Below are 26,286 nucleotides of genomic sequence, written 5' to 3' on the forward strand. Positions count from 1 at the left end.
CCGGAGCGGAAGGACCCCCCGCCGCTGAATTTCCGCTGAGGACGGCAAAAGGCCGCCCCCCCCAAATCCTGCCGTCCTAGGCGACCGCCTAGGGTCACCTAGTGGAAGCGCCAGCCCTGCAGGTAGGCATCAAACTGTCATAGTAGAGCCACATTTAAATACAAATGATCAATAACTCCCTCGCTTTCCACTCACAATCCTTAACTACTTATGTGAGATCTGCCATCTGGGCCAGCAGATTGGGGGATTGAGCTGGGGACCCCCAGAGCTGAAAGCTTGAATAGTTCAAACTGTAGCAAAAGAGCCACGTCTCTTTAGCTGTGTCTGTAACCGACTTGCATCATGTGCAGATTGGGTTCTGAGGGAGCTGTGTATCACACACCAGTGAGTTACATTTGCATGGAAAAGACACACTTGGAAAGCAGCTAAAAATGCATTAGATATCTTCATACAACTTAGCAGCTAGAAATGAAGAGCTCGCACTAGGTGACTAGTCAGCTCTCTGGAGCCCACCAGCAAGTGCTCTGGTTGCTGACATATCACAAATTTGGGGAAGTTTGTCTTTAGAAAATCCCAATTCTCAAATCCAAGATCACAAAATACAACTTTTTTTTTTTTTTTTTTTGCTATTTAGAATAAAGAGCACTTCAGTACAGTAATTTTTTTTTTCTTTTAAAATGTTAGTCCAGGATAGAGCTGAGCAAATCTGTCGTCCCGTCCCCCCCCCCCCCCCCCCCGGTACAAAAAAAACCTAGAAGCTTCATAAGGTGGCATGCTGGAGAATTCTTATTGTAACTTCAAAAGCAGCCTTTCCAATTGAAAGCTGCTCTTTCACCTAGGATTTTTCCCTATTCCTCCCCCCCCCATCCTTTCCTGCTCCCCCATCCATAATGAGGGGGTAGGAGAACTTGACAGTGTTCAGGTCTTTCAGTAAATCCTTAAATATGCTCTGGATTTGAGAACAGTCCTCTGGGAATGTTCCTGCAGCTCTGGAGTTCTAGCTTATGGTTTAGATCAGTCTCTGTAGTAAACTGAGTTTCTTGCTCAGTGACATCGCCATGGCTAGTGGTCTGCCACAGGACTTCAGTTAGCCGTACCTGCTAAAGTCAGGGCTGCATTTTGTGTTCTGTATTTGTTGATCCCACATGCTCTAGCATTCTCCTGTTTCCTCTGCTGAAATTCTTTCTCTTTGAAGCAGACTTGTTGATAGAATTGCCAGATTATGTCCTGGGTGAGCCATTCCAGGAGGGACATTATGTCGCTACTGAAGCTATCGAGATCGAATGGGGAGGGAGGAGGAATAGCTCAATCAAAAACGAAGTAAACTTAGTTAGCAAAATACAATTTATGTTAAATTTGACAGTGGAAGGCTTGGGGATCAGTCTGGATGTGCAGATAATAGGTGCAAAATGTTCTAAACATTCAACAATGAACACTAATACCAGCTTGATTACAACTACACCTCTACCTCGATATAATGCTGTCCTCGGGAACCAAAAAATCTTACCGTGTTATAAGTGAAACCATGTTATATCGAACTTGTTTTGATCCGCCGGAGTGCGCAGCCCCGCACCCCCGGAGTGCTGCTTTACCGTGTTGTATCCAAATTCGTGTTATATCTGGTCACGTTATATCGGGGTAGAGGTGTAGTTGTAATCTTCTTCATACTTATTGGATATTACTCTTACCTAGTTTAGGCTACATAATTCTTCTAGTAATTCAGCTGGCTTTGAGTTTAGTGCATGCAATATTGTCTTCCCATTAGCATCTTGCAGAGCAAATGAAATCCCCAGTCCAGCTGATTTTCACAATGCCCTTTTCTTCTGATACTTTTTACTTCTGTGAGTCATCTCTTAGTTTAGAGCTGTTGAACTATTTATAGTAACTTTTGTCTGTCTTGTTAATGGGAAAGTAGGGCTGAAATTGACAACAGCTAAAGATTACTAGATTGCCTATGTAGTGTATAACTACCATATTTGGCTATTGCATTATGTACCTTGCTAAGCAGCATGAAGGGAAACCTTAAGGCAAAGTCCTGCGAAATCTAAAGATGCATTTCTTCTAAAAGTTACATGCCCAAATGTGGCTCTTCTCAGCCTCCTGTAAAAGGATTACTTTGGTTGTACACCTTACATTCAAAGGAATGTACATATTTCAAGCTTCATATGGAGCATGAATTTATGGCGCTCAACCACTAGAGTGTGTTACGTTGGTAGTCCATCGATGACGACGACAAAACCTGTGCAGGAAATTTTTTGTGAGAAAGCCGTTGCATGGGGCAATCCCACTCTCTTGGCTATGGAAGCCAGATTCCAGCAGCCCAAAGAATCGTTATGGCTGGGGACTTCCTTAGCTGCAGTGGGTGACCAGGATATCGTCCATGCCTTGTCGTGCTGACCATCCCCCATAGCACATTGCTGAACCACCTTCATGGCTGTTGAATCACAAATTGATTTCCTCCACCCAGTCCGTCGGAACATTCTTTCTGTGCTAGGAAAACTGCCTCTCTCTATCTCGCTGAGGGCAAACGACCCATCGGCTACCCTCACCTGGTTTAGCCCACTCATTGAAGCAGTTTAGCGGGGTGTGGCTGCTGTCGCATGCAAACAGCTACTTGGGAGCCACAGGTGAGAGCTGGGTGTAGATGGGGACCAAAGCAGAAGAACTGCTCCCTAAGGAGCATAATGTGTTCTCCAACAGAGGTACTACCCCTCCCTAGTATCCCCCATACACCCCACCTCTAAAGTACTTGTCTGAGAAAGCAGTAACAAATTACCTGGCTCTTGACCCACCTCTAGCATGTAGTGTGGTCTTTCCTGGTGCATGTCTGCACAATACTGACGGGATAGCACATTAGGACTGAGAGCGAGCTCATCATTGGCATAGTCCCCCTACGTTGCCACCTATCTGGATTTCAATCTGCACAGATGTAAGTAGAGGCTAAGTGCCAGTATAACATAGCAACAGATCTATATCTAGTTTCAGGTCACCTGGGTACTCTGGGGGCTAATAGCAGAGGGCCTTGCCCATCTGGCTGGCTGGTTCATATCCTGTTTAGGGCAGTAGCGGTCAAATGTTTCCAACAGAGAGCTCTTCAGTGTGAGCTGGTCAGTCCTCTTCCTAGTGGCACTCTTATTGGTGACCTCAGCAGAGATGTCAAAGAATAAATGGACACAGAGGAAATTACCCTCCGATTCCTAAGGTTGGGTCTTCCAAGTCAGAGCTGAGGAGCAATGGAAAAAAAGTTGCTGTTCCTATTCTATGGATAAATGAAAGATTTACCACAGTGAAGACTGAAATTCCATCTCACACTTTTTGATGGCACTTAATCCTCATCACAGCCTTTTGAGGGGAACATAATCTCCACCTTACAAATAGGGAAACTGAGGCTGAAAGATGAGACGTTTTGCTCAAATCCAGAGGCACAGTTACTAGAGCTGGGCTTCACATTGAAGAACGCTGCTACTGCTGCGCAATTTAGAGTTGTAAATGTCAGCCGACGGTGTGACGGGTTGGATCACAGAAACCCCCTTGGGGGCTGCCAACTGATGTGCCAAGACTACTTCTGCCCCTGCTTTCCCTGCCAGCTTGGGACTCCAGCACCCTGTCATGTTGAGCCAGACACACCAATCTGCTCCAACACAGACCCAGGATCTGAACCACGTGCCCCAAAGCTGCAGACTTAACTAAAAGCAACTTAAGAACTGTTCCTGTCTTTAACACTCACATGCCCAACTCCCAATGGGGTCTAAACCCTACATAAATCCATTTTATCCTGTATAAAGCTTATCCAGGGTAAACTCATAAATTGTTCGCTCTCTGTAACACTGATAGAGAGGTATGCACAGCTGTTTGCCTCCCCCCCCCCCCAGATATTAATACATACTCTGGGTCAATTAATAAGTTAAAAAGTGATTTTATTAAATACAGAAAGTAGGATTTAAGTGGTTCCAAGTAATAGCAGGCAGAACAAAGTGAATTACCAAGCAAAATAAAACAAAACACGCAAGTCTAAGCCTAGTACAGTAATAAAACTGAATACAGGTAAAATCTCGCCCTCAGATGTTTCAATAAGTTTCTTTCACAGACTGGACGCCTTCCTAGTCTGGGCACAATCCCTTCCCCTAGTAGAGCCCTTGTTCCAGCTCAGGTAGTAGCTAGGGGATTTCTCATAATGGCTCTCCCCTTTGTTCTGTTCTACCCATTTATGTATCTTTTGCATAAGGCGGGAATCCTTTGTCCCTCTGGGTTCCAACCCCTCCTTCTCAATGGAAAAACACCAGTTTGGGTGACATGATCACATGTCTCTGTAAGACCACAAGCCTTCATTCCTCCCAGCCTGACTCACAGGAAGGCTTGCCTGCAAACAGATTCATCCACAGGCAATTGTCCTGGTTGATGGGGAGCCATCAAGATTCCAAACCACCATTAATGGCCCACACTTTGCATAATTACAATAGGCCCTCAGCATTATATTTCATATATTTCTAGTTTCAGATACAAGAGTGATACATTTATACAAATAGGATGACCACACTCAGTAGATTGTAAGCTTTGTAATGATACCTTACAAGAGACCTTTTGCATGAAGCCTATTTTTGTTACATTATATTCACACTCCTCAGCATACTTTCATAACATCATATAGAGTCCAACGTCACAGACGGCTGTTGGACATTCCCCTTTAGCACTGAATATGCCCTTCTGAAAGATGCTATTCTGTAGATCCTTTTTTTTTAAATCTGGTATCCGTTCAGTGCTTTGTGGGAGTGACCGAAGGTTGTCCTAAGGGAGGTATTGTAGGGAAAAATGGATGCAGACTCTTTAATGACTTAATTACTTTCTAAAAAAGGAACAGATTCCAAAGGTGGAACACGAGAAGAATGGGATGGGGAGGAAAGGAAGTGGTACTGGTTCAGTCAGTTTCTGATCTTCTTTCTGAAAGTGACGTGACTGCATTCACCAGTGTCTGGTGAACTGCCCTGCTGGGACATAGTTATCATCTCTCACAATTAAATGCTTAAAGGGGCTGTTCAGTCATTACAGTTATGCATCAAAGCTTGCCATGAGAAGTCCACCAATCTATTCCCAAGGGAGGGTGGTGGTGATAAGTAACAAGGTCAGACTGCCACAAAAGGCTACAGTGGTGGTGCAGTCACTTTGATGATCCTGAAATACTTATCGCCGAGACTGTACTCATATGAGTCCTATACAGAAGGTGAGTGGAATCTAAACTGTTGTTCCTGCCCACCCCAATACACCAGAGACTCCTTAAATGGATGCTTCAAAAATTGGAAAAATGGGACTCATCCTATTGTTTTCTCAAACTTTATAGGGTTTGCTGCCTAGATAAACACTACTAGCTTTTAAAGCCTCCTCCCACCTATGCTTTTGCTATAAAAAGACAGTCAAGCCTTGTAAGAGGTGCTTTTTTAAAAGAAAAAACTTGCCCCACTTTGAGACTCTCTGATAACATGTTCTTCAACCTTTTCTAAAATCTGGGCCTGAGTGTTGTGGGGGAGTGATCCTTGGAAACCCTTGTTATCTAAATGGCAAAATGTGGACTTGACACTCTTTGCATCAGTTATGGATGCTTTCTTGTTGAGAATTGTCTCTTATCTCCAGATCCTAGAATGGATTGAAGGGAAGGAGAGAAACATAAGAGCACTGCTATCAACGATGCACACTGTGTTATGGGCTGGAGAGACTAAATGGAAACCCATTGGCATGGCAGATCTTGTAACTCCAGAACAAGTGAAGAAGGTCTACCGGAGAGCAGTGCTTGTTGTTCATCCTGACAAAGTACGTATATCTCTAGTTATTTAAATAAATAAATAAAAATCGCACGAACAATTGAAAGGTGAGCTAGAAAGCATGAGATGTGATTGCACCAACTCGTTAAATGGTTGAATAGGGAAACTGAATCCAAAAAGTGCCAACCGTGTTCTCAGGACCAGCCCCTTAAATGAGCCTCAGGCGATTCAAATTGGGTACAAACTTCCCCAAATACAAGGATGTTCAGATTCAGGGTTTTGGTTCATCCTCACATTTTAGTTTTTAAGACAGATTATCCATGAACTGCTACCATACTATCAAATGTCCTGCAGAGCATTCGTTTATAATGAATGCAGATGGGAAGAGCTGTTTTTTAAAGTGATCTTTACTTTTATAATGATTGAAAATAGAAGACAGGCTACAGTCTGTCAACAGTGTGACATGAAACAGGAGATTGATGTTCAGATTTGATCCATTAGCCCCTGGTAGTCTGGGGATGCTTTGAGAGGATGGTGGCTTTGGTTTTGCTCTACCCGTGGCCCCAAGACTGGGTTTGCATAACCAGGGATGACCTTTGAGAACAATGTTTGGGTGGTGAGGCATGCAAGATAGGGAGGAAGATGCTTCTGTTGGGGAGTTGGAATGACCTGCTGTCAGACAGCAGTACCCTTCATTGTGTGTAAGGTGATGGCCAATTCAGTGTCCTTTCACGAAAGCCTGAGATTAAAACCCTCATTGCCCTAATCTTGGGGCTGTAGTGCTATATTCTGGACTTGCAGGCAGCCTTCAGACTAGCTGTGAGGCACCCTCGTATACTGAAATGCTATGGGGGAGCGGGAGACCCATGAAGTTTCATTAAGCTGTACTCGGGGTGAGTAACCCTAGTAAGAGCAGGTAGGCTTAGTGAAGCAAAAGCAAACTGAGAAGCCTTTTACTTCAAGAAAAACAAACTACTTTAAACTACAGTGTTTAAATGTCAGTTGTATGTATTCTAGTTTAGCAGATGGGTGATGGATTCTTTACTTTGTTCTCTTTTAGGCTACAGGGCAGCCATATGAACAGTATGCAAAGATGATCTTCATGGAGCTAAATGATGCCTGGTCAGAATTTGAAAACCAAGGCCAAAAGCCTTTATATTAAGCTACTTTCTCAACCTGTGCTCGTGCTTGTATAGTCTCTGATCACAACTTTGCCATTTTCACAGATAACCAAAATCTGGCTGGAAATTTGGAAGTTTCAAAATTGCTCATGAACCGAACACTTATCACGAAGAACAAAATGGATGTTCCCTCATGCATACATCACACAAATTTCAAAAGCACAGGAGAATTTTAGCCACATGTCTCCTAAGGGGACCTGTGTAGCTAAAATTGCTCATAATACTTTGGAAACCTATCCCATATTTCCAGAGTTAAGTGGGGTGAGGGAGGAATGCATTCTAGACAAAGGTGGAACTGTTTTGTCTTGGGACACTTGACGTCCCACTTCTGACAATGAATTCTAGTGAGACCCCCACTTCAAGTGAGTGTAATAACTGGAGGTTATGTCCAACCTTCCAAGCTGAGATCCAAATGTAAGTGTTCGCCTCCAGGGACCTGGTTTAGGCACATAATAATTAATTAATAATAATTCTCATTTGATATCTAATCACTTTTAGGATATTCTCAAAGACGAAGCTGAGCAACTGGATAAGTCAATATGGCAACTTAACGCCTTAAGCAGAGAACTGTACTTTACATTACAGCCAATCAGTGAAATATTTAGAACAAATTCTACAGCACCGTAGAGCAAAGAGTGACTTAAACTGAAGATCAAATATTTGATGTTACACCAGCCTAAGCTAAACACCTATTAAGATGCAATGTTCAGGGAATAGTGAACTGTGTGGGCATGGGGTGAATCCATAGTTGTAGAACAGGAATGGTAAGCGTTTACCACATTCCTGGTGAAGCTCTACCCATAAGTAGAACTGTCTGATAGCCCATGTTTTTTAAGATTGCTATGTCAGTTATGCTGCTGCTTCAGAAGCTTCCCACATATTTTAACTAATTTCCCATTTGAGGGTTTGGAAGATCTTGCTTCACCATGTTTGATCAGTTCCAACCAACTGTCTAAAAGTTTCTCAGAGCACTTGGGCAAGGGGTCATGATAGAAATGGAATCTGTTACCACTTCACCCTGCAGATCACAGTACGCAAGTTATCCAGGCATGTGGAATTTGTCTGGCCTTTTTAGAAGTAACAGGGCAGTTTGCATCTTTAAAAGTTGCATTGGTCCACAGCAATAATGGCAACATACAGGCGTGTCTGATGCTGAAGCTGAAGCCTTTCTTACCTAGTTATGCGGCAAGTTCCTTTGACCCAGGCTATTTCTCCTTTTGTAAAGTCACTAGAAATAATGGTTTATTTACCACACTTCATGGTTGAGATGAAATCTCATATCTGCTTTAGCTTTAAAAGTTCAGCATATGCAAAGGATGGCAGAAAGGTTTCCATATTAATTCTTTAAGGAAAAGATCTATATCTGATGTGAAAATCTTTGGAAAGCTGGTATTTTTAAAGACAATCCATTTTTGTTTGTTTACTTTAAATTTTAATTTTCCAGTGACAAAATAGTTACGGCAAAGGCAGCATGTCAAAGGACGTTACTTTCTGTATAAAACTTCATCTTTTTGTTGTACTGGTCCATTATTTATTACCATTAACTGACAATGTGATACCAACACACACTTTTCCTTTTTATATACAAGACCTTAAAATGTTCAAGATAACCATAACAAATGATGTTATTTATTAACATATTATGAAATGTTTGTTTTTTTGATCCAGTATGTGCTTGTCTTATTTAAAAAGATAACTGGAATGTGAATCATGTTCCTGTGGTTTGTTGATTTATTTTGTTTCTCATTCACGTTTGTAGATATTGTGTGAACTATGCCTATATAATAAAAGGATCTCATTGGTGTAATGTACATTTTTGAAATGATAAACTACATTCGCTTTGTATCAAGTTTGTCATGGCAGAGAGCTCTGGATAACACCTCAATGTTCACAAAATACGAACTATCATTAAACTTTAAATAACCCAGGAAAAAAAACCTCCCCAAATTTAAACTTTGATTCTCCTCCAACCTAATGTTTTTATGGATGCATGAAAGTTTTGGGACCTACTTATCTCAAAATTAGTTAACTCAGCAATTCATTTATTTTCATATCTTGTAGTGACAGAGCTTATCAATGTTCAGGTTTACTGTTTGTCTAAAATTATTGTAATTTTTTTGTAAATATGCTATATACTCAAAATGAAATGTGACTAGTCTAAAACATTTGTATATATATTAAAAAGCTCATTCAATAAATTCAGGTATGTTCTGTGCTTGTAAAGAAACATCCACTTTATTATTCTGAATACAATTTGTGGGAATAAAAGTGTGTAAATACAGTATAAGCAGGAGAGCTAGTGATGAAGTTAAAACTGTATTTTGCAAGATTTAAAGGGGGTCTAAATAGACCCCCTTTTAATCACGTCTCAGGAGGACTAGACCCACTCAGCTATGCACCTGAAGTACCTATTGCTACTTTTTTCTGGAGAAACAAATCAACACTGGGTGCTCCCTAGAGACTTATGCATAGGCTACATTTCCTCTAGAGCAATGGTTTTTAAACTTCTTAGGCTGCGTACCCTCTTCCAAATGTAGTTTACCACATATCCCCATCTGAGATAGGAAGAGGTAATGTGGGGGAGCCTGCAGGGGCATGTGCCCTCCCCCCAGAATTTTGCCTTCCATTTAGCAACTGCTAATAGAGGTTTTCAAATTGTGGGGGTGCAGTGGAAAATGGGGGGGGGGGGGAGCGGCAATGCCAGGGGGCTCAGGCCAGCCCTGCTTCGCAGGGTTGGAGGGAGTGCCACCTCCACTTCTTGACTCACCTCAGCGGGCCACCCAGCCTGTCTGGGTTAGAAGGTGCAACCAAAAATAGTAACTCAAAGAAGTAACTGGTGTTGCTGCTTACCCTCCCCCCCCACCCCAAATGTTCCTCTGTGCCCCCCTAGCAGGGCATGCCCCACCGTTTGAAAACCTCTATACTAAATAAAATGTGTTGTCTGCCATTACAGGATTTTTCTCATATACCCCCAGTTTGAAAACCACTGCTCTAGCACAAACAAGCTGAGCAAGGAAGTTAGTCAGCTTTGGTTTCTGTTGCTAAAGTCAAACTAGATTAATAAGGCAATAATATCTTGATGCATATGAAGAACAGATATATTACAAAAATACACAACTAGAAAATTGCTTTTTTAAAAAAACCTAAAGGCCAGAGTCTGATTTCATTTATGTCTATCTCTATACTAGTGTTTAGAGAGGTGTAAGTGGAAATCGGGTTTTGTATGTTTGTGCTTGCTGTGCTTATGGCTTTGTGCCTATCGCCATGTCTACACTACAGACTTTGGTCAATGCAGGCTATGTTGGTGGAAAGCTGCAGTTACTGTGTTTGTGTGTGAGCACTTGGCTGCTTGGATCAGCACTGCCTGTACTCACCAGGAATGCTTGTGTCAAAGCACAGTGTGGTGTACCATGGATAGGTATCCCAATGTAGCACTCACCACCAACTGGTGCACTGTCTTTTGGGAAATGTTCACAATGCATGGTGGGGCAGAAATCAAGTCTTGCAGGGGTGACTAGGAGCTAGGGTCAAGCTTTCATCATGCAATTTTCTCTGTCCCATAATAACATCCACCTCCTGTAACTTTTTTGTGTGTTTTTAAATCCTACACACCCACCTGGCACTCTTTGCTCTCCACCATCTCTGACCGAAGCATGGAGCCCACAGAGCACTGCGCTATTACCCTGAACGTTGCAAACACAGGACCAAGGATCTCTGCTGTTTGCAGAGCCCCAGGGAGAACCACAACAACGGGGCGACATGACTGTTTCTTCAAGGACCGATTGCTCAGGGATGTAGTGAAAACCAATTCAAGGTTCTTGGTGGCATTCACAGAGCAGCTGCCAGTGGTGGAGCACCACTTCTGGGCCCAAGAAACAATTATGGACTGGTGGGATCACATCATAATACAGGTCTGGGACAATGAGCAGTGGCTGCAGAACATTCAGATGTGAAAGACCATGTTCCTAGGTCTGTGGGCCAAGCAAACGCCAGCCCTCCTTCGCACGGATACCACAATGAAAGCTGCATGGATAGTTGAAAAGTGAGTAGTGATCATACTCTGGAATCTGGCAATGCCAAATTGCTACCAGTCAATAGGTAATCAGTTTGGAGTTGGAAAATCCACAGTGGGGTCTATTGTCATGCAAGTTTGTAGGGCTAATAATTATCTCCTGCTATGCAGGACTATGACTCCTGGCCAAGGCATCGGAGCCTTCCCAAAAGTAGGGGGGGGGCTCCTCACAGCTCCCCATGTGGTTCTCCCCAATCTGGCTCTGGCTGGGGGAGGGAGGGGGCACAGAGCTGCAGCCTGGCCATGTTAAAAGCCATGCGGGCAGTTGTGGAGAGCCACGGCAGCCCTTCCACCTGCTTGCGGTGTTGGGGGCCTGCCAAGAGCAGCCCCCGGCCCAGGCAGGTGGAGGGTCCATGGCTCCCCTACAGCTGCCAGCGCGGCTCTTACGATGGCCGGGCTGCAGCTCGGAGCCCTGCACCCCCTCTCCCCTCAGCCGGAGCCAGATTGTGGGGAGCCGGCACAGAGTCATGGATTCTTCACCTCCACCTGCCCTGGGCCAGACAGGGAGCCCGCGGGCTGGGGACACTGGCCAGAGGCTGCTGTCAGCCCCCCGCACCGTAGGCAGGTGGAGGGGCCACACAGCGCCCACAGCTGCCCTGGCTTCCCAGCCGGGCTCCATGCTGGCCTGGATGGGGGTTGGGGTCTTGTGGGGGGGGAAGTGGACAGGCAAGAGGCAGGATCCGCCCTGGTGAGAAGTGGATGGGTCATGCTAGGCCTGTCCACTTTCAAAAAGTGAGAGGGCTTTGGTATCCCTGGTTCCAGTGCCACTGACTCCTGGCACTGTGCAGGACACAGTGGAGGAACTTGCAGTATTAGGATTCCTGAATTGTGGTGAGGTGATAATGGCAATCATGCACATCGCTATTTTGGCACCAGTCCACCTTGCCACAGAGTACATCAATAGAAAGGGCTACTTTTCTATGGTTATTCTAGTGTTGGTGAATCACCGGGAATACTTCCCAGGTATCCGTGTGGGCTGTCAGGGACAGTGCATGGCCCTTGCATCTTTAAGAACATATGACTGTTCCGAAAGCTGCAAGCAGGGACCTTCTTTCCTGACCATTGGATTTCCCAGAGGCAATGTTGAAATGCCAATAATGATCCTGGGGGATCCAGCCTACTCCTTGCTCCTCTGGCTCGTGAAGCCATACACGGGCCACCATGACAGCACTAAGGAAAGATTCAGCTAGTCGCTCAGCAGGTGCAGAATGACCATTGAATGCACTTTTGGTAGATAGAAGTGAGGCTGGCATTGGCTACTCACTAGATTGGATCTCAGTGAGCAAAATATCCCTCCTGTTGTGTCTTGCACAACATCTGTGAAGCAAAGGGGGTGGGGGGGAAATTGCCGCTGGGGAGGGATAGCTCAGTGGTTTGAGCATTGCCTTGCTAAACCCAGGGTTGTGAGTTCAATCCTTGAGGCGGCCATTTAGGGATCTGGGGCAAAAATCTGGGGATTGGTCCTGCTTTGAGCAGGGGTTTGGACTAGATGACCTCCCGAGGGCCCTTCCAACCCTGATATTCTGTGATTCTGAGGGTGGGATGCAGTGGTGGAGCAGATGTCTCCTGAGTTTGAACAGCTAGATACAAAGGGTGATAGAAGAGCTCAGTGCAGAGCTATGCAACTGAGGGAGGCCTTGAAAGATAACTTTAATGGCCAGCCACAGTAATGTGTGGTGGACTGTGCTTTACCTGGCTCTGAAGTGTTGGGGGCTGTTATGAATTGTGTAATGGTGTAAATTTATCAATACACCTGAGTTATGCACTGCTTGGTATACATTTATACTTATTACACTGTGGGATAGGGTGTATTTTCCCCCTACTGGCCCTGAGAGGGTTGAATGGGGTGGGTGGGAGGAATCAAGCACTTCAGCAGCAACAAGGGGAGAGATTTAGGCGGTGAAGTGGCTGCTAAGTGGAAGCAGACTCTGCTGGGCAGGAACTGGAAGGGCCTGTGTAAAGCCCAGGAGCTGGGTGTAGCAGGAAGGTAGGCTCTAGTCAATCCCTGGGAGGAGGGAGGTATGTTCAGGACTCTAAGGTAGTCAGAGGTGAAAGTAAGCCGGTACGGACCGCTACAGCATACCAGCAAGAGCCGGTACGCCGTGCCAGACCAGACCGGCTTCCCCAGGCTGGCGCTTTAAAGGGCCCGGGGCTCCCTGCAGCGGCCTTAAGATTAAGGACTAAGAAGTGTGAGAATACTTACAAGGGGAGATAGATTCAATGTTTGTAATGGCTCAGCCATTCCCAGTCCTTATTCAATCCTGAGTTGATTGTGTCTAGTTTGCATATCAATTCCAGCTCAGCAGTCTCTCGTTGGAGTCTGTTTTTGAAGTTTTTCTGTTGTAAAATTGCCACCCGCAGGTCTGTCACTGAATGACCAGACAGGTTAAATTGTTCTCCCACTGGTTTTTGAGTATTATGATTCCTGATGTCAGATTTGTGTCCATTAATTCTTTTGCGTAGAGACTGTCTGGTTTGGCCAATGTACATGGCAGAGGGGCATTGCTGGCACATGATGGCATATATCACATTGGTAGATGTGCAGGTGAACGAGCCCCTGATGGTATGGCTGATGTGAATAGGTCCTATGATGATGTCACTTGAATAGATATGTGGACAGAGTTGGCATCGGGCTTCGTTACAAGGGAAGGTTCCTGGGTCAGTGGTTTTGTTCAGTGATGTGTGGTTGCTGGACTCCAGCGAGAGACTGCTGAGCTGGAATTGATATGCAAACTAGACCCAATCAACTCAGGATTGAATAAGGACTGGGAATGGCTGAGCCATTACAAACATTGAATCTATCTCCCCTTGTAAGTATTCTCACACTTCTTAGCAAACTGTCTGTACTGGGCTATCTTGATTATCACTTCAAAAGTTTTTTTTCCTCTTACTTAATTGGCCTCTCAGAGTTGGTAAGACAACTCCCACCTGTTTATGCTCTCTGTATGTGCGTATATATATCTCCTCAATATTTATTCCACTCTATATGCATCCGAAGAAGTGGGCTGTAGTCCACGAAAGCTTATGCTCTAATAAATTTGTTAGTCTCTAAGGTGCCACAAGTACTCCTGTTCTTTCTGTGGGAGGAAGGGAGCCTGCCAGGGCCACGCCCCACTCTGGAGTCCGTCAGCCAAATCCACGCGTGATGCTACCGAGCACTTTAAGGCACAAGCCACCGGCCTCCAATGCAGCTGGCAAGGAGCCACCCCGGGCCGTGTCGCCCTCCCTCTGCAGCAGGCCCAGGCGGGCTACGACGGAGACAGGGCGGCTGGGGTCGGAGGCTCGCTGGGGACGAGCCCGCTGGAGATGTTCGGGGCTTTGGCTCCAAACAGCCCCCGTCGCTCCAGTGTGAACCGAGGGTTGGATCACGGGGGAGGGGGGAATAAAGCACCCGCGGGGGACGCGGACAAGCGCGGCTCCACCCACTGCCGGGGCGGGGATGGCCACAGGCTCCACTGGTGCGGTAGAGGCGGGGCTGAGCCTGAGGCGTCGGTGTCGGGCCGCTGGCCCTTTAACGGCGCCTGCCCGCTGTGGCCACGTGGGTTGGGGCCGGGGCGGAGCTAAGGGGGGGGGCGTGTCTCCGCGAGCGGAAGCCGGAAGTAGCCGCAGGCCGCAGATTCGCTCGGCGCCTCAAAAAGCGGAGCTCGCGCCCTGTTTTCTGCTCCCTGCGACCATGGCGGGAGTGAAAGGTACCGAGCGGCGCCGCCCGAGGCCTGTCCCAGAGACCTTCACCCAGTCTCCTGGGGAGCTCCCGAGTGTCCCCAGCCTCGTCACCTCCCCCCATTGCCCCCCGAGCCTCGTCACCTTCCCCCCCATTCCCCCCCGAGCCTCGTCACCTCCCCCCATTGCCCCCCCGAGCCTCGTCACCTTCCCCCCCGAGCCTCGTCACCTCCCCCCATTGCCCCCCCGAGCCTCGTCACCTCCCCCCGAGCCTCGTCACCTCCCCCCATTGCCCCCCCGAGCCTCGTCACCTCCCCCCGAGCCTCGTCACCTCCCCCCATTGCCCCCCCGAGCCTCGTCACCTCCCCCCGAGCCTCGTCACCTCCCCCCATTGCCCCCCCCGAGCCTCGTCACCTACCCCCGAGCCTCGTCACCTCCCCCCATTGCCCCCCCGAGCCTCGTCACCCCCCCCGAGCCTCGTCACCTCCCCCCTATTGCCCCCCCGAGCCTCGTCACCTCCCCCCATTGCCCCCCCGAGCCTCGTCACCCCCCCCGAGCCTCGTCACCTCCCCCCTATTGCCCCCCCGAGCCTTGTCACCTCCCCCCCCATTGCCCCCCCGAGCCTCGTCACCTCCTCCCATAGCCCCCCGAGCCTCGTCACCTCCCCCCCGAGCCTCGTCACCTCCCCCCCGAGCCTCGTCACCTCCCCCCATTGCCCCCCCGAGCCTCGTCACCTTCCCCCCATTGCCCCCCCGAGCCTCGTCACCTCCCCCCGAGCCTCGTCACCTCCCCCCTATTGCCCCCCCGAGCCTCGTCACCTCCCCCCCGAGCCTCGTCACCTCCCCCCGAGCCTCGTCACCTCCCCCCATTGCCCCCTCGAGCCTCGTCACCTCCCCCCCCATTGCCCCCCTCGAGCCTCGTCACCTCCCCCCCATTCCCCCCCGAGCCTCGTCACCTCCCCCCCATTCCCCCCCGAGCCTCGTCACCTCCCCCCATTGCCCCCCCGAGCCTCGTCACCCCCCCCGAGCCTCGTCACCTCCCCCCATTGCCCCCCCGAACCTCGTCACCTCCCCCCGACTCCTCCGAGCCTCGTCACCTCCCCCCATTGCCCCCCGAGCCTTGTCATCCCCAGACTCCCCCCCGAGCCTCGTCACCCCCCAGTTATCCTCCCGCCACGATACTCTCCCGAGTCTCGTCACCCCCCGACCCTTGTCATTCTCCGATTCCTTCCCTGAGCCTCGTCACCCCCAACTGCCTCCCTGCCATGATACTCTCCCGAGCCTTGTCACCCCCCGACTCCTCCTCCGAGCCTCGTCAACCCCAATTCCCTCCCCCCAGCCACGATACCCTCCCGAGTTTCGTCACTCACGATCCCCTCCGCCGAGCCTCGTCACCCCCCGATTCCTCCTCTCCCAAACACCTTACCCTCCTGAGTCTGGACATCCCGATTCCCCCACCTCCAAGCCTCGTCACACCTCCCGATTCCTCCTCTTCGAGCCACTCCCAAACCTGAATACCCAGATTCCACCTCCAGCATCCTAACCCCACTACTCCCCACCTGTGCCCCCCAGCCACGGTACCCTCCCGAGCCTGGACTAGGGTTGCCAGGCCTCCAGGATTGTCCTGGAGTCTCCAGGAATTCATCCAACCAAAGTTGGCAACCCTAGCCTGGACATCTTGATTCTTCCCATCCTCCGTGAGCCTGGACACTCCGATTCCCCTTTCTGAGCCTCGTCACCTCCTGATTTGCCCCCGCCCCCCCAGCTACAATACCTTTCTGAGCCTGGACACTCCGATTGCCCACGCCGATTCCCTACTATGAGGCTTATCACCCCTCGATTCCCTCCCTGCCCAGTCACGGTACTCTCCTGAGCCATGTCACTCTTGATTCCTGGAGCCTGGGCACTCCGATTTCTCCTTTGGAGCCATGACATCACTGAGTTCCCGTTCCCTCCTCCCTGAGCCTCGTTGCCTCTCCCTCACTGGGTCGCCCTCTCCCAGTTCCTCCTCACCTCACTCTCCTCCTTGCCCCCTGAGTCTCCCTGACATCCTTGATTCTCCCGTTCCTTCCATCCTGGACACCCCTCCATTTCTCCCCGCTGTTCCCCCTCGCCTCCGAGTCTGGACACCCCCAGTTCTCCCTTGCGGCCCCCTCTCACACCTCTGATTCTTCCCCATCCTCCCTGTCCTCAAATCTGGTCCCCCTCAGTTCTCTAGATCCTCTGTTTCTCATTTTGCCCCCAGAGTAGCTTCCCAGCTCCTCCATCCTTCAGCAGGTGTTCCCTGAAGTGGCTGACATCTATAAAAGTTGTGAATAGTTTTGAAAGGCTTGAGGTGATGTTACAAAAGCTCGTATCCTCAAAGATCAGGATCTGATGATACTTTGGCCTTTTTTAGCTTGGGGATAATGAGAGAGACTTTTTGGTTTCGTTTTTTGCTTTCCATGCACTCTTAGGGTGCTACAGTGTGTGGATTGCAAACACAGTAGGGAACAGTTTAAAGTCCAATAAAAGCCTTATTTGTGTTATGGTGTGTCTTGATTTCACGAGATATAAAAATGCTATTATTAGATTTTAATGAAACTTTAAAAAGAGTAAAAATCCCCTAACTTCTATTTTGAAGCATCAATAAGTTGTTGCTATGGTCATTCAAGGAAGAATATAGTATCAAGAGCAGAAAAGGTGAAGAATAAAAATCAAACGAATGAGGAATGCACTTGTCTGCTACAATGATCATTAGTAACCAAATCACACAATGAATTGAAATAATGAATCACTTTGCATTGCAGCTGCTGATTCAAGTCAAGGCCAGTTTTTACTGACTCTTGGAGAAAGTTTTGCTGTGACAATGTCAGGGTGACTTCCTCTTAAAGTTATAATATTGTTGCGTTTTGAGTTTTCAACATAACAATCTATTTCTTTGCTCTTGTACAGCCCTTGTTGGATTATCCTTCAGTGGAGCCATTGGTCTAACGTTTCTTATGTTGGGATGTGCCCTAGAATATTATGGGTAAGAAATAATTCAGTTCAAAAATAAAAATTGACTTTGTTCTAACTTTGTGTTCTTGAACTGCCCATGTCAATACACATATGCAGTCTAGTTGTATGTCGGTCCCATATAATTTGGAGCATGCACATTTAACCACTGTTTTATTAGCTAAAAGATAAGTTTAGTAGTTGTTAACTAAGAATTGTGGACTCTGATTGGATGGCTTTGTAACCCATTTAGCTTTGCATTTACGATTATTCATATTAAGCCTACTATCCTAGAACACCATTGTAAGGTCCAGAACCAACACATGGTAATGGGGCTCTAGTTATTGAAAATACACTATTTTAATTGATGTTTAACTCCTGTAAAAACTGGACTAAAATATTGTATACTGAATCTCGGTTGTATTGTTTATAGTATTGTTTAATGAGTCAGTAATTTTAACTTTGTAGAAGTATTTTTGCAGTAGATTTCTCTACTATTGATTTGATTTTAATCAATATTTTACTGATTTTTATTAAAATAGTAATACCGAATTAATGGAGTAGAGGTCAATTTATCTGACATGCACAAGCACCATTAAACAAAATACAAATGATATTTAAATTTTACTAATTCTAAACAACAACCAGATGGTTTATTTTTGAAAAAATATATAAAAATAATTGTAAAATTCACTGATTTTTAAGATTAACTATTAGATATACACTTTTCCAATAGTGACTGAAGGGCAAAAACATTAAACATGCTTACATATCAATTGTTTTCTGATCATCAAAAGGCTAAAAAGTAGGTTATTTAGTAGAAACATTGGTCCTGATCTTACAAAGACACACACACTTAATTTTGTGCATGTGAAAATCCCTTTGAAATCTATAAAGTTGTCTGTCTGATTTGATTTCAATGTGAAAAGTAACTTTGTTTTCTTTTTGGGGCTTTTTCTCCCACAGTGTTTACTGGCCCCTGTTTGTCTTGATATTTTACATCCTTTGTCCCATTCCTCACTTCATTGCAAAAAGAGTAAGCGATGACACTGATGCAGCTAGCAGTGCCTGCAGGGAATTGGCCTATTTCTTCACAACTGGAATTGTTGTTTCTGCCTTTGGAATGCCTATAATCCTTGCACGTGTTGAAGCGGTACGTTCTGCTGACTCTTTCTTATTATTCTCATTCTAATGTATTTTGTAATGCTCTGTATGAAGGACACTATATCAAACCAAATTGTTTTAGCAATTGTAGGTTTTTGACAGTAGGCAAAACCAGAAATGTCCACAAGAGGGTACTCTAATCCCTAGCAACATCTCCTAAGAGCAAAATATTTTTAAGACTGGGGCATGGGATTGTTTGGCTACAAAAAGCTATTGCTATTTATTTTTGCAAATTATTGCTCATTGTTATTCCTTGCCTTGATTTTATGGAATATCTTCCAATCTGTAATGCCTAGACGCTAGGAGAAAGCATTGAGTTTAAAAGAATTTTCTGTATCCTGTATTATTTGTTCTTTTTGCCAAGATGATTCTGCTTTAAGATAATTATTTAGTTCTGAAAGATAGTGTATTGCAGAAGACTGTCTAATGAAGGGAGAATGTATAAGTATAATACTAGTTACTTCAGTGGTTGCTAATTGAATGCTTGAACTGAATCAATTGTTCGTTGGTCTTTTCTCTTATGCTTTTAGCACCCGTGTGTGATATTTCAGTTAGCTTATCTAATGCATGAAAGTAACACAGATCTGTACACGTCATGTAAACCAAATAAGGATTTCTTTTCTTCTCATCTTGTATTTCAGATCAAGTGGGGAGCCTGTGGTCTTGTGCTAGCTGGCAATGCAGTCATTTTTCTTACCATCTTAGGCTTTTTTCTTGTATTTGGTAGAGGAGATGACTTTAGCTGGGAGCAGTGGTAGGACTTCACTATGATGTTGGTGATATGCAACATACATGTTTATATACTGTATATATGTATGTGTGTACGTTGGAATGTTTGTGCCTGCACATGTAGCCTTATGCTATCCGAACATAATATGCTTTTTTACACTTGTATGTCAGCCAAATTAAGGGGAAAAGAGCCTTCTGACAGCTTTTTAAATAGGTACAGAATAAGCTGAAATCACAATAGCTAAATCTGTCCTTAAATCTTTGTTTACACAGTGTGCACTATTTTACTGATTTTTAGTTTTTAATTTTGATATAATACCATTGGAATGTATGTTGGGAGTCAGCTAACATAGCTGACATTTTTAACAGCATAATCAAAATGGGCCTATATATTGACTGCACAGTTTAGTCTCCTGGTTTCGCTAACTTGATTAACTTCTGTTTTGTGACTAGGATGGAACAAATATTTGCCTTTGTATTCAAATAATTGTAATTTTCGGTAGCTTGTTCTCTCAGTTTAAAAAAAAAAACCCATTGAATACCTATAATAGCTGCTGCCAAGTATCTCGTGTCCTATCCACGATAAAGGGAGAGTGAGATGTTCTAGGAGGCTATGTTCTAATTTCTCTGCATTATCAGGCTCACCTTTGTATTAATGGTGCATAGTGCACTACCAGAACCACATCTGGTCTTGGATCTCACTACAACAGGTAAAGGGAAAGTAGATTCAACAAACACCCTCCCCTACACTCCTATTCAGCATTCAACAAATAAAAACGGAAAATATTCTGTTTTCATCCCACTCTAGTTGTAACTGTGGGTGTATGTTGGGGGTAATCTGATAACTCCATTTTAATGTCTTACCGTGTTATAAACTGACATTACTTCTTACCGTATATACTTGTTCATAAGCTGAATTTTTTTAGTAAAAAAGGGAAGCATCAGAGACGGGGGTCGGCTTATGAATGGGTATAGAGAAGTACAGCCCCTCCCCCCCAACAGAGGGAGCAAGGAGAGGCAGCAGAGACAGAAAGGAAGAGGCGGGGCCAGAGTCTCTCCACTTCTGGCCACGCTGCTCTCCCCCCAGCCTCCGAAGCAGCTGCAGCTCCGGGGCTGGCAGGCTGCAATCGTGCCGCTTGGCCCCACCCCCCAGAGCAGGCTGTGGCCGTGCCGCCCGGCCTGCCGGAGCACGCTGCGGCTGTGCCACCTGGCCCAGCCCGCTGGAACATACTGCGGCCGCACCGCCCGGTCTGGCCCGCCGGAGCAGGCTGCGGCTGCGCTGCCCAGCCTGCCGGAGCAGCTCCAGCCAGGCCAGAGACATCCTCCCCTGGCCCTCCCCAGATAAGGTGGGAAGAGATGGGATGGGGAGAGTGTGGGGATCCCGGGCTAGGGGTGGGGTCATGTGCGGGGTGGTCACAAGGGTTACGCCCCTGACTCCCAGCTTCTCCCCCCCCCCCAAATTTCCCCACCAGTTGCTGTCCCAGCCCGTCAGGGTAAGTAGCTGGCGCGCCAGGACACTTTGTTTACTTAGGTTTATCTCCGTGCCTGCTGACGCTCGAGGTAAACAAACCATCTCGGCCCACCAGCGGCTTATCCCGATGGTCTGGGAGCCAAAGTTCGCTGACCCCTGAATTATAGGGTCGGCTTATGAACGGGTTATAAAAATTTTCCATTTTTACGTATCCATCTTGGGGGGGGTCGGCTTATAAAGGAACCGGCTTATGATAGAGTATATACAGTATGTATAGTTTCCCCACCAAAGAAATATTTCAAACTGCTGTCAAAGTTTATAATCAGAATGCATTGAACACCTCTGTTGTGTTGTGAGTCAAATGCCTGAATTACAAAGAAGTGAAATGTTCCAGTTAGACATCTTTAATACAGCAGATGCTACAGGACTCGGCATTGCCTCAGTTCTTGTCAGTTTTTTAAAAATACTTTTACGCACACCCTTACTTTCAACTCTTGTAAGAAAAAATGGTAATATTCAAACAGTACAATATATTTTTAAATGTCATTATTCTAATAAACATTCATATAATCACACTATTATTATGTTAACACATTTTACTACTATGAGATAGTGAATCCTTCATATTGTGAGGGAAGCATTTAATTTTGTAGAGGTTCATTCTGGCATGACCTTAACTTTAGAGGCATATGTAATACATTTCAGTACACCTGAAAAGGAGCAAGGAACCAGTAACTCTAATTTATTTTGTCATAGAAAAATAGGTGCATCAAATTATGACATTTGCAATTAGAAGAAACTGAATATTTAGATTGGGTAGATATTTTAACCACTAGTTTCGTGGAATAGCAATTTGAGAAGGAACAATTTTCATGCTTGCATATTTTCAGCTTATTCATTCGTAACTGAATGTTTCCAGCCTGTGATGATCTGGAGAATAAAATACCATGAATAAATATGTAACAGCCTTGAAGAGAATTGATGTGATGCTATCTCCCCTAACCTAGAAAAATATCTGCACAAGCATTTGATGTCCAAAGTAACTTTTCACAATTGACATCCTGTGGATTTCCACACAAATAAAGGCTTGAAAAGTAATTACTGCTATGTCAGTACTCGGAGACTGTGGACTTTGGTTTATCCTTCTTATCAGTGAAAAAAATGTAAACTGAAAATATTTTTGAAACACAAATAATGCAATGTACTCAAATTTCACTTTGCTGATAGGAATATGTTGCTTATCATATATTTCACATAGGTATAGTTTTAAATTTGTTTAGACACAAAACCGTTATTTTATTTTCCAGGTTGAGACTGCACTATATTGATGTGATGAAAGTTTCCACAGCACTGACGATTAGATGCAACATTTGCTATTTGCCGCATTTTCAGATTGAAGGAAACTGAAAATCTTTAAGTGTATCTAAAACACAATTTTTCTTGTTAGTTTTCCTGGCCTCTTTAAAATGATCATTGCGAGGCTTCACTGTAGGACATTTAGCAGAAGAGCATGATCTCAAACATCAGCAAACATTCTTGTGTTTTTGTTCATGACTTTCACAATCAAGGCCACTATCCTTATGGGTAACATTTGTTGCACCATGCTGATTTTAGTGTAGAATGTTATAATTGTAAGCTATTACTCAGGGAAATTACGTGTTCAAATTACGAGTTGAGCTGTTTGAGGAAAATTCACTTTTGGTTTATCTGTTTTGCCTGGATTTTGAAGAATGCTGTTCTTTAACTCCACCATTTAGTGGAGTGAAAAATAAGAAAAGGATAGTTTAAAGTACAAAAGGTGCTGGATTCTGCAGATAACTAAGCTTGTGGGTTGCCCCATTAAATTTAACGGAACTAATGTGAGTAAATGATTGGTCCCTCGTGGTTTAAATGAATGTTTCATATTTCACTCTTTGGACTTGATACACAGAAATGAAAAGGATGCACTAAACACATTTCTAAGTTATCACTTCAGAGTTTTCTTTAAGGTGGTGGTGATTTTTTTCTTTTACTCAGAAAGGGGGGTTTGTTGTATGGGCAGGTGCTCTGTGGAAATAAAGAGATTGTGAGACATTAATTGTCAATATCCCCTTCTTAATCAGCATCAGAAACAATCTTTTAAAAAGAAAACAAGGTCCTACTGAGGCTGGTCTAATGCTTTGAAGACTTTTTGTGTTGCACCTAGATGCCATCGGGGTGGGTTCATTACAAATCAGTAGATAGCTGTTGGGTGGAGACAGTAAATATTTTTTTCTGAAAAATTGCTACATACGCTAATTCTCACTGTCGGTTTCCATGCAATTATCATCATAGTTTTTCCTTTTTTAAAAGAAGTTGAAATAATAATTAAAGTCAATAAAGAGTTTAAATCTCAGAATTCTCTTCTGGCCTCCTTAAATCTAAATTTGCTTGAATTAATCTTTAGTTAAATTATCAGAAGTAGGGAGAAAGAGTCTTCAGTTTATTTGTCAAGAGCTGTGCCCATTCACAAGAGTCTGGTGCACTGACAGCCACTACTAGGCATAAGAGCATCCATTTATTGCAGTCTCCTTATAATGTTTTTTCTTATATGCTAGTGAACATATATGCAAAGTGCCTTAGCCTCAAGATTTATTGTAGGTTTGAGAAGGCATAGACATAAAAACACTATTTTGCAATCGGATTGAAAAACTATCATCACATAATATATATCTTTACTGTTGACTAATAGCCTTTTCTGTATTTCAAAATACAGTACAACTTTTGTAACGTTTGTAAAAGATTTCTTTTCCATAATTGCCAGGTTACTGAAATCATTAATACATTTGTAAATTAAAGCATTCTCAACTTTTTTCAAGTTGTCTAATAAAACTGCCTAAATGTAGATGACACTCAAGTTGTCCTGTGTCTGTCTTTTGTTGGTTGTGTTTTGAATTTTTAAAAAAATTCTCTGCCTTTTATTACACCTAATGAAGAGAGAGGCTAAGAAACAAAAGCATAATTAACGTTTTAGAGCAAGGATAATGAGCTGCCTAGATGGTCAGTGCTGATGGGATCAAAGCATGGTGAAACAAGTTTCAAAAACCGTATTCTAATTCAGATAGGAACAGTTCCCATTATCTAGTAAAGGTTCCTGCCTAGATTAGAATATGCATTTGGAACAGTGTTCTGCCATGCTTGCATTCTGTTGGCACTTGCCACCAAAACTATCTTAAGAGCGCTGTTCCACTGCACCTGAGTTTAAACCACGTTCTAGCATGCTTATTAAACCTGGTGAAAATGTGGTGGAGGTGGGCCCTCCTGGAAATTAGTCTTTCCTTTAGAGCTTATCTCTAATATAAATTGAGTGCTCTGTAGAAGTTTTTCCTCACTTTCTTCTCCTATTGATCTAGCAGAGGAACAGCTGCATGAGTGGTAGCAAGAATGTTGACTGAGCGCTTGTGTTTTTACCACTGTATCCGCTAACCCCGCTCTCAACAGCTGTGCAACTAGCTTGCTTTGTGCAGTTTTGAGCATTGATTTAACTTTCCTCTGCCTCGGTTTCTTCATCCATTAAATGGTAACAATATGGAGCTGGGGTCTTCAGAGGCCTAATTTATTTTTTTATAGACCACCTTGTACTCCTAGACTAATTGTCACCACACTTTATGGGACTCTCAAAGAATATACACAGTTCATTATTTAATTCACTAGTGAGTAAGCAATGTGCCTGGGTATATGTTAATACTGAGAGAGCATCTGTTTCCCATCAAATGGAAGCTGGTTCCAGATATTCTTTTGGTAGGTTAGTCCATGTTGGCGCTCAACTTCATAACTGCCACTCAAAGCTTGTGTGGAGAACCTTTCACAAGAGGACTCCCCTCCTTTACAGATATTGAACATAAGAATGGTTATATTGGGTCAGATGAGTGGTCCTCTAGCCCAGAATCCTGTCTTCCGACAGTGGCTGGTGCTAAATGCTTCAGAAGGAATGAACAGAAAAGGGCAGTTATTGAGTGATCCATCCCCTATTGTCCAGTCCCAGCTTCTGGCAGTCAGAGGTTTTAGGGACACCTAGAGCATGGGTTCCATTCTTGTCCATCTTGGGTAATAACCACTGATAGACTTTTCCTTTGTGAATGTATCAATTTTTTAAAAATCCAGTTATGCTTTTGGCCTTCACAACATCCCCTGGCTATGAGTTCCATAGTTGACTGTGTGTTGAGTGAACCATGTCAACTTTTTTTTGTTTTAAACCTGCTGCCTATTAATTTCATTGGGTTCTTGTGTTACATGACGGGGTAGATAGCACTTCCTTATTCACTTTCTCCACCCCGTTCATGATGTTATAGATCTCTATCATATCCCCCCCCTTTGTTGTCTCTTTTCTAAGATGAACAGTCACAGTCTTCTTAATCTCTCCTCAGATATAAGCTGTTCTATACCTCTAATCATTTTTGTTGCCATTCTCTGTACTTTTTCCAATTCTAATATTTTTTTTTTCTTTTCTGAGATGGGACAACCAGACCTACATGCAGTATTCAAGGTGTGGGCGTACCACAGTGTGAGATAATGGCATTATATTTCTGACTAATTCTTTTCTATAGCAACAGGAACAGTGTTCAAGTATGACCCCTGATTAACATGAAAGGAACAATGTCATCTCCAATTCAATCTGCCCCCAGTTCTACAGTGGGGAGTAGAGAAAAGACTGGATGGATCAGGATTGGGAAATAGGCTCGGGAGCCTTTCATCTTAGTAGGAACTGGTTCCTCTCTGGGTAAGGTTGGTGAGGCTTTGGAAGGGGATTCAAGCCTTGGACTGCAAGGTTTTAGTTCAAATCCAGAGTCTGGTAGGTAAGGACTAAAAGTATTTGCCAGGTGTCAGTTGTTCAGGGGCCATTGTGTGAAACGAGTTGCTGCGGCCTGACAGTTCCCTACATACAGAAGTCTGCTTTACAGAGCTCCCATGAAAGTTAGCACTCAGTGGGAGCCTTGTTGGCAACCTTAGCAGAATGGCCAAGGATTGAATGGACCATGGATGCTACAACCCTTGACCACCATAGGAGGCTACTGCAGGTCATGGCTGAGGCATATATCTTGGGGGTAATAACTTAGCTTGTGCTGTCCCTGTGATAAATAAGAGAGCTTTAGGCTCCAGCTGCTGTCAGTCCAGCACCTTTTTGCAGCACTAAGTTCACTTGCATTTTTTTTTAAAATCCACAAGGCTTGTAAAAATGAATGTCATTATTAACATAAGTGTAGCTAGGTGTGTCGAACACCATAGCTGTAAGTTCCACGTATGCTGCTCTACTGCAAAGGGT

At 44.8% G+C, this 26,286-nt stretch overlaps 2 protein-coding genes across 12 annotated transcripts in view; both read left to right on the forward strand.

Annotated features, from left to right (window-relative positions):
• Window positions 1-9,132, forward strand: part of DNAJC6 (DnaJ heat shock protein family (Hsp40) member C6) — a 100,449-nt gene extending 91,317 nt beyond the window's left edge. For all 11 annotated transcript variants that reach the window (XM_008166637.4, XM_065553985.1, XM_065553987.1 and 8 more), the window contains 2 exons: window positions 5,626-5,802; window positions 6,814-9,132. In XM_008166637.4, the coding sequence (XP_008164859.1) occupies window positions 5,626-5,802; window positions 6,814-6,915 (279 nt within the window). In that variant the 3' untranslated portion in view covers window positions 6,916-9,132. The remainder of the gene's footprint in view (window positions 1-5,625; window positions 5,803-6,813) is intronic.
• A 5,400-nt stretch (window positions 9,133-14,532) lies between these two features.
• LEPROT (leptin receptor overlapping transcript) lies at window positions 14,533-23,875 on the forward strand. The gene is made up of 4 exons (XM_005300084.4): window positions 14,533-14,695; window positions 17,600-17,675; window positions 18,608-18,794; window positions 19,447-23,875. The coding sequence occupies exons 1-4, from the start codon at window positions 14,680-14,682 to the stop codon at window positions 19,561-19,563; spliced, it is 396 nt and encodes a 131-aa protein (XP_005300141.1). The 5' UTR covers window positions 14,533-14,679; the 3' UTR covers window positions 19,564-23,875.
• The last annotated feature ends 2,411 nt before the right edge of the window (window positions 23,876-26,286 follow it).

The sequence above is a fragment of the Chrysemys picta genome, chromosome 8 (assembly GCF_011386835.1).
Source record: "Chrysemys picta bellii isolate R12L10 chromosome 8, ASM1138683v2, whole genome shotgun sequence".
NCBI lineage: Eukaryota > Metazoa > Chordata > Testudines > Emydidae > Chrysemys > Chrysemys picta.

Coding starts and splice junctions, on each gene's coding strand:
- LEPROT (XM_005300084.4), top strand. Junction 17,676..18,607: donor TGTGCCCTAGAATATTATGG/GTAAGAAATAAT, acceptor TTTCTCCCACAG/TGTTTACTGGCCCCTGTTTG. Junction 18,795..19,446: donor TCCTTGCACGTGTTGAAGCG/GTACGTTCTGCT, acceptor CTTGTATTTCAG/ATCAAGTGGGGAGCCTGTGG.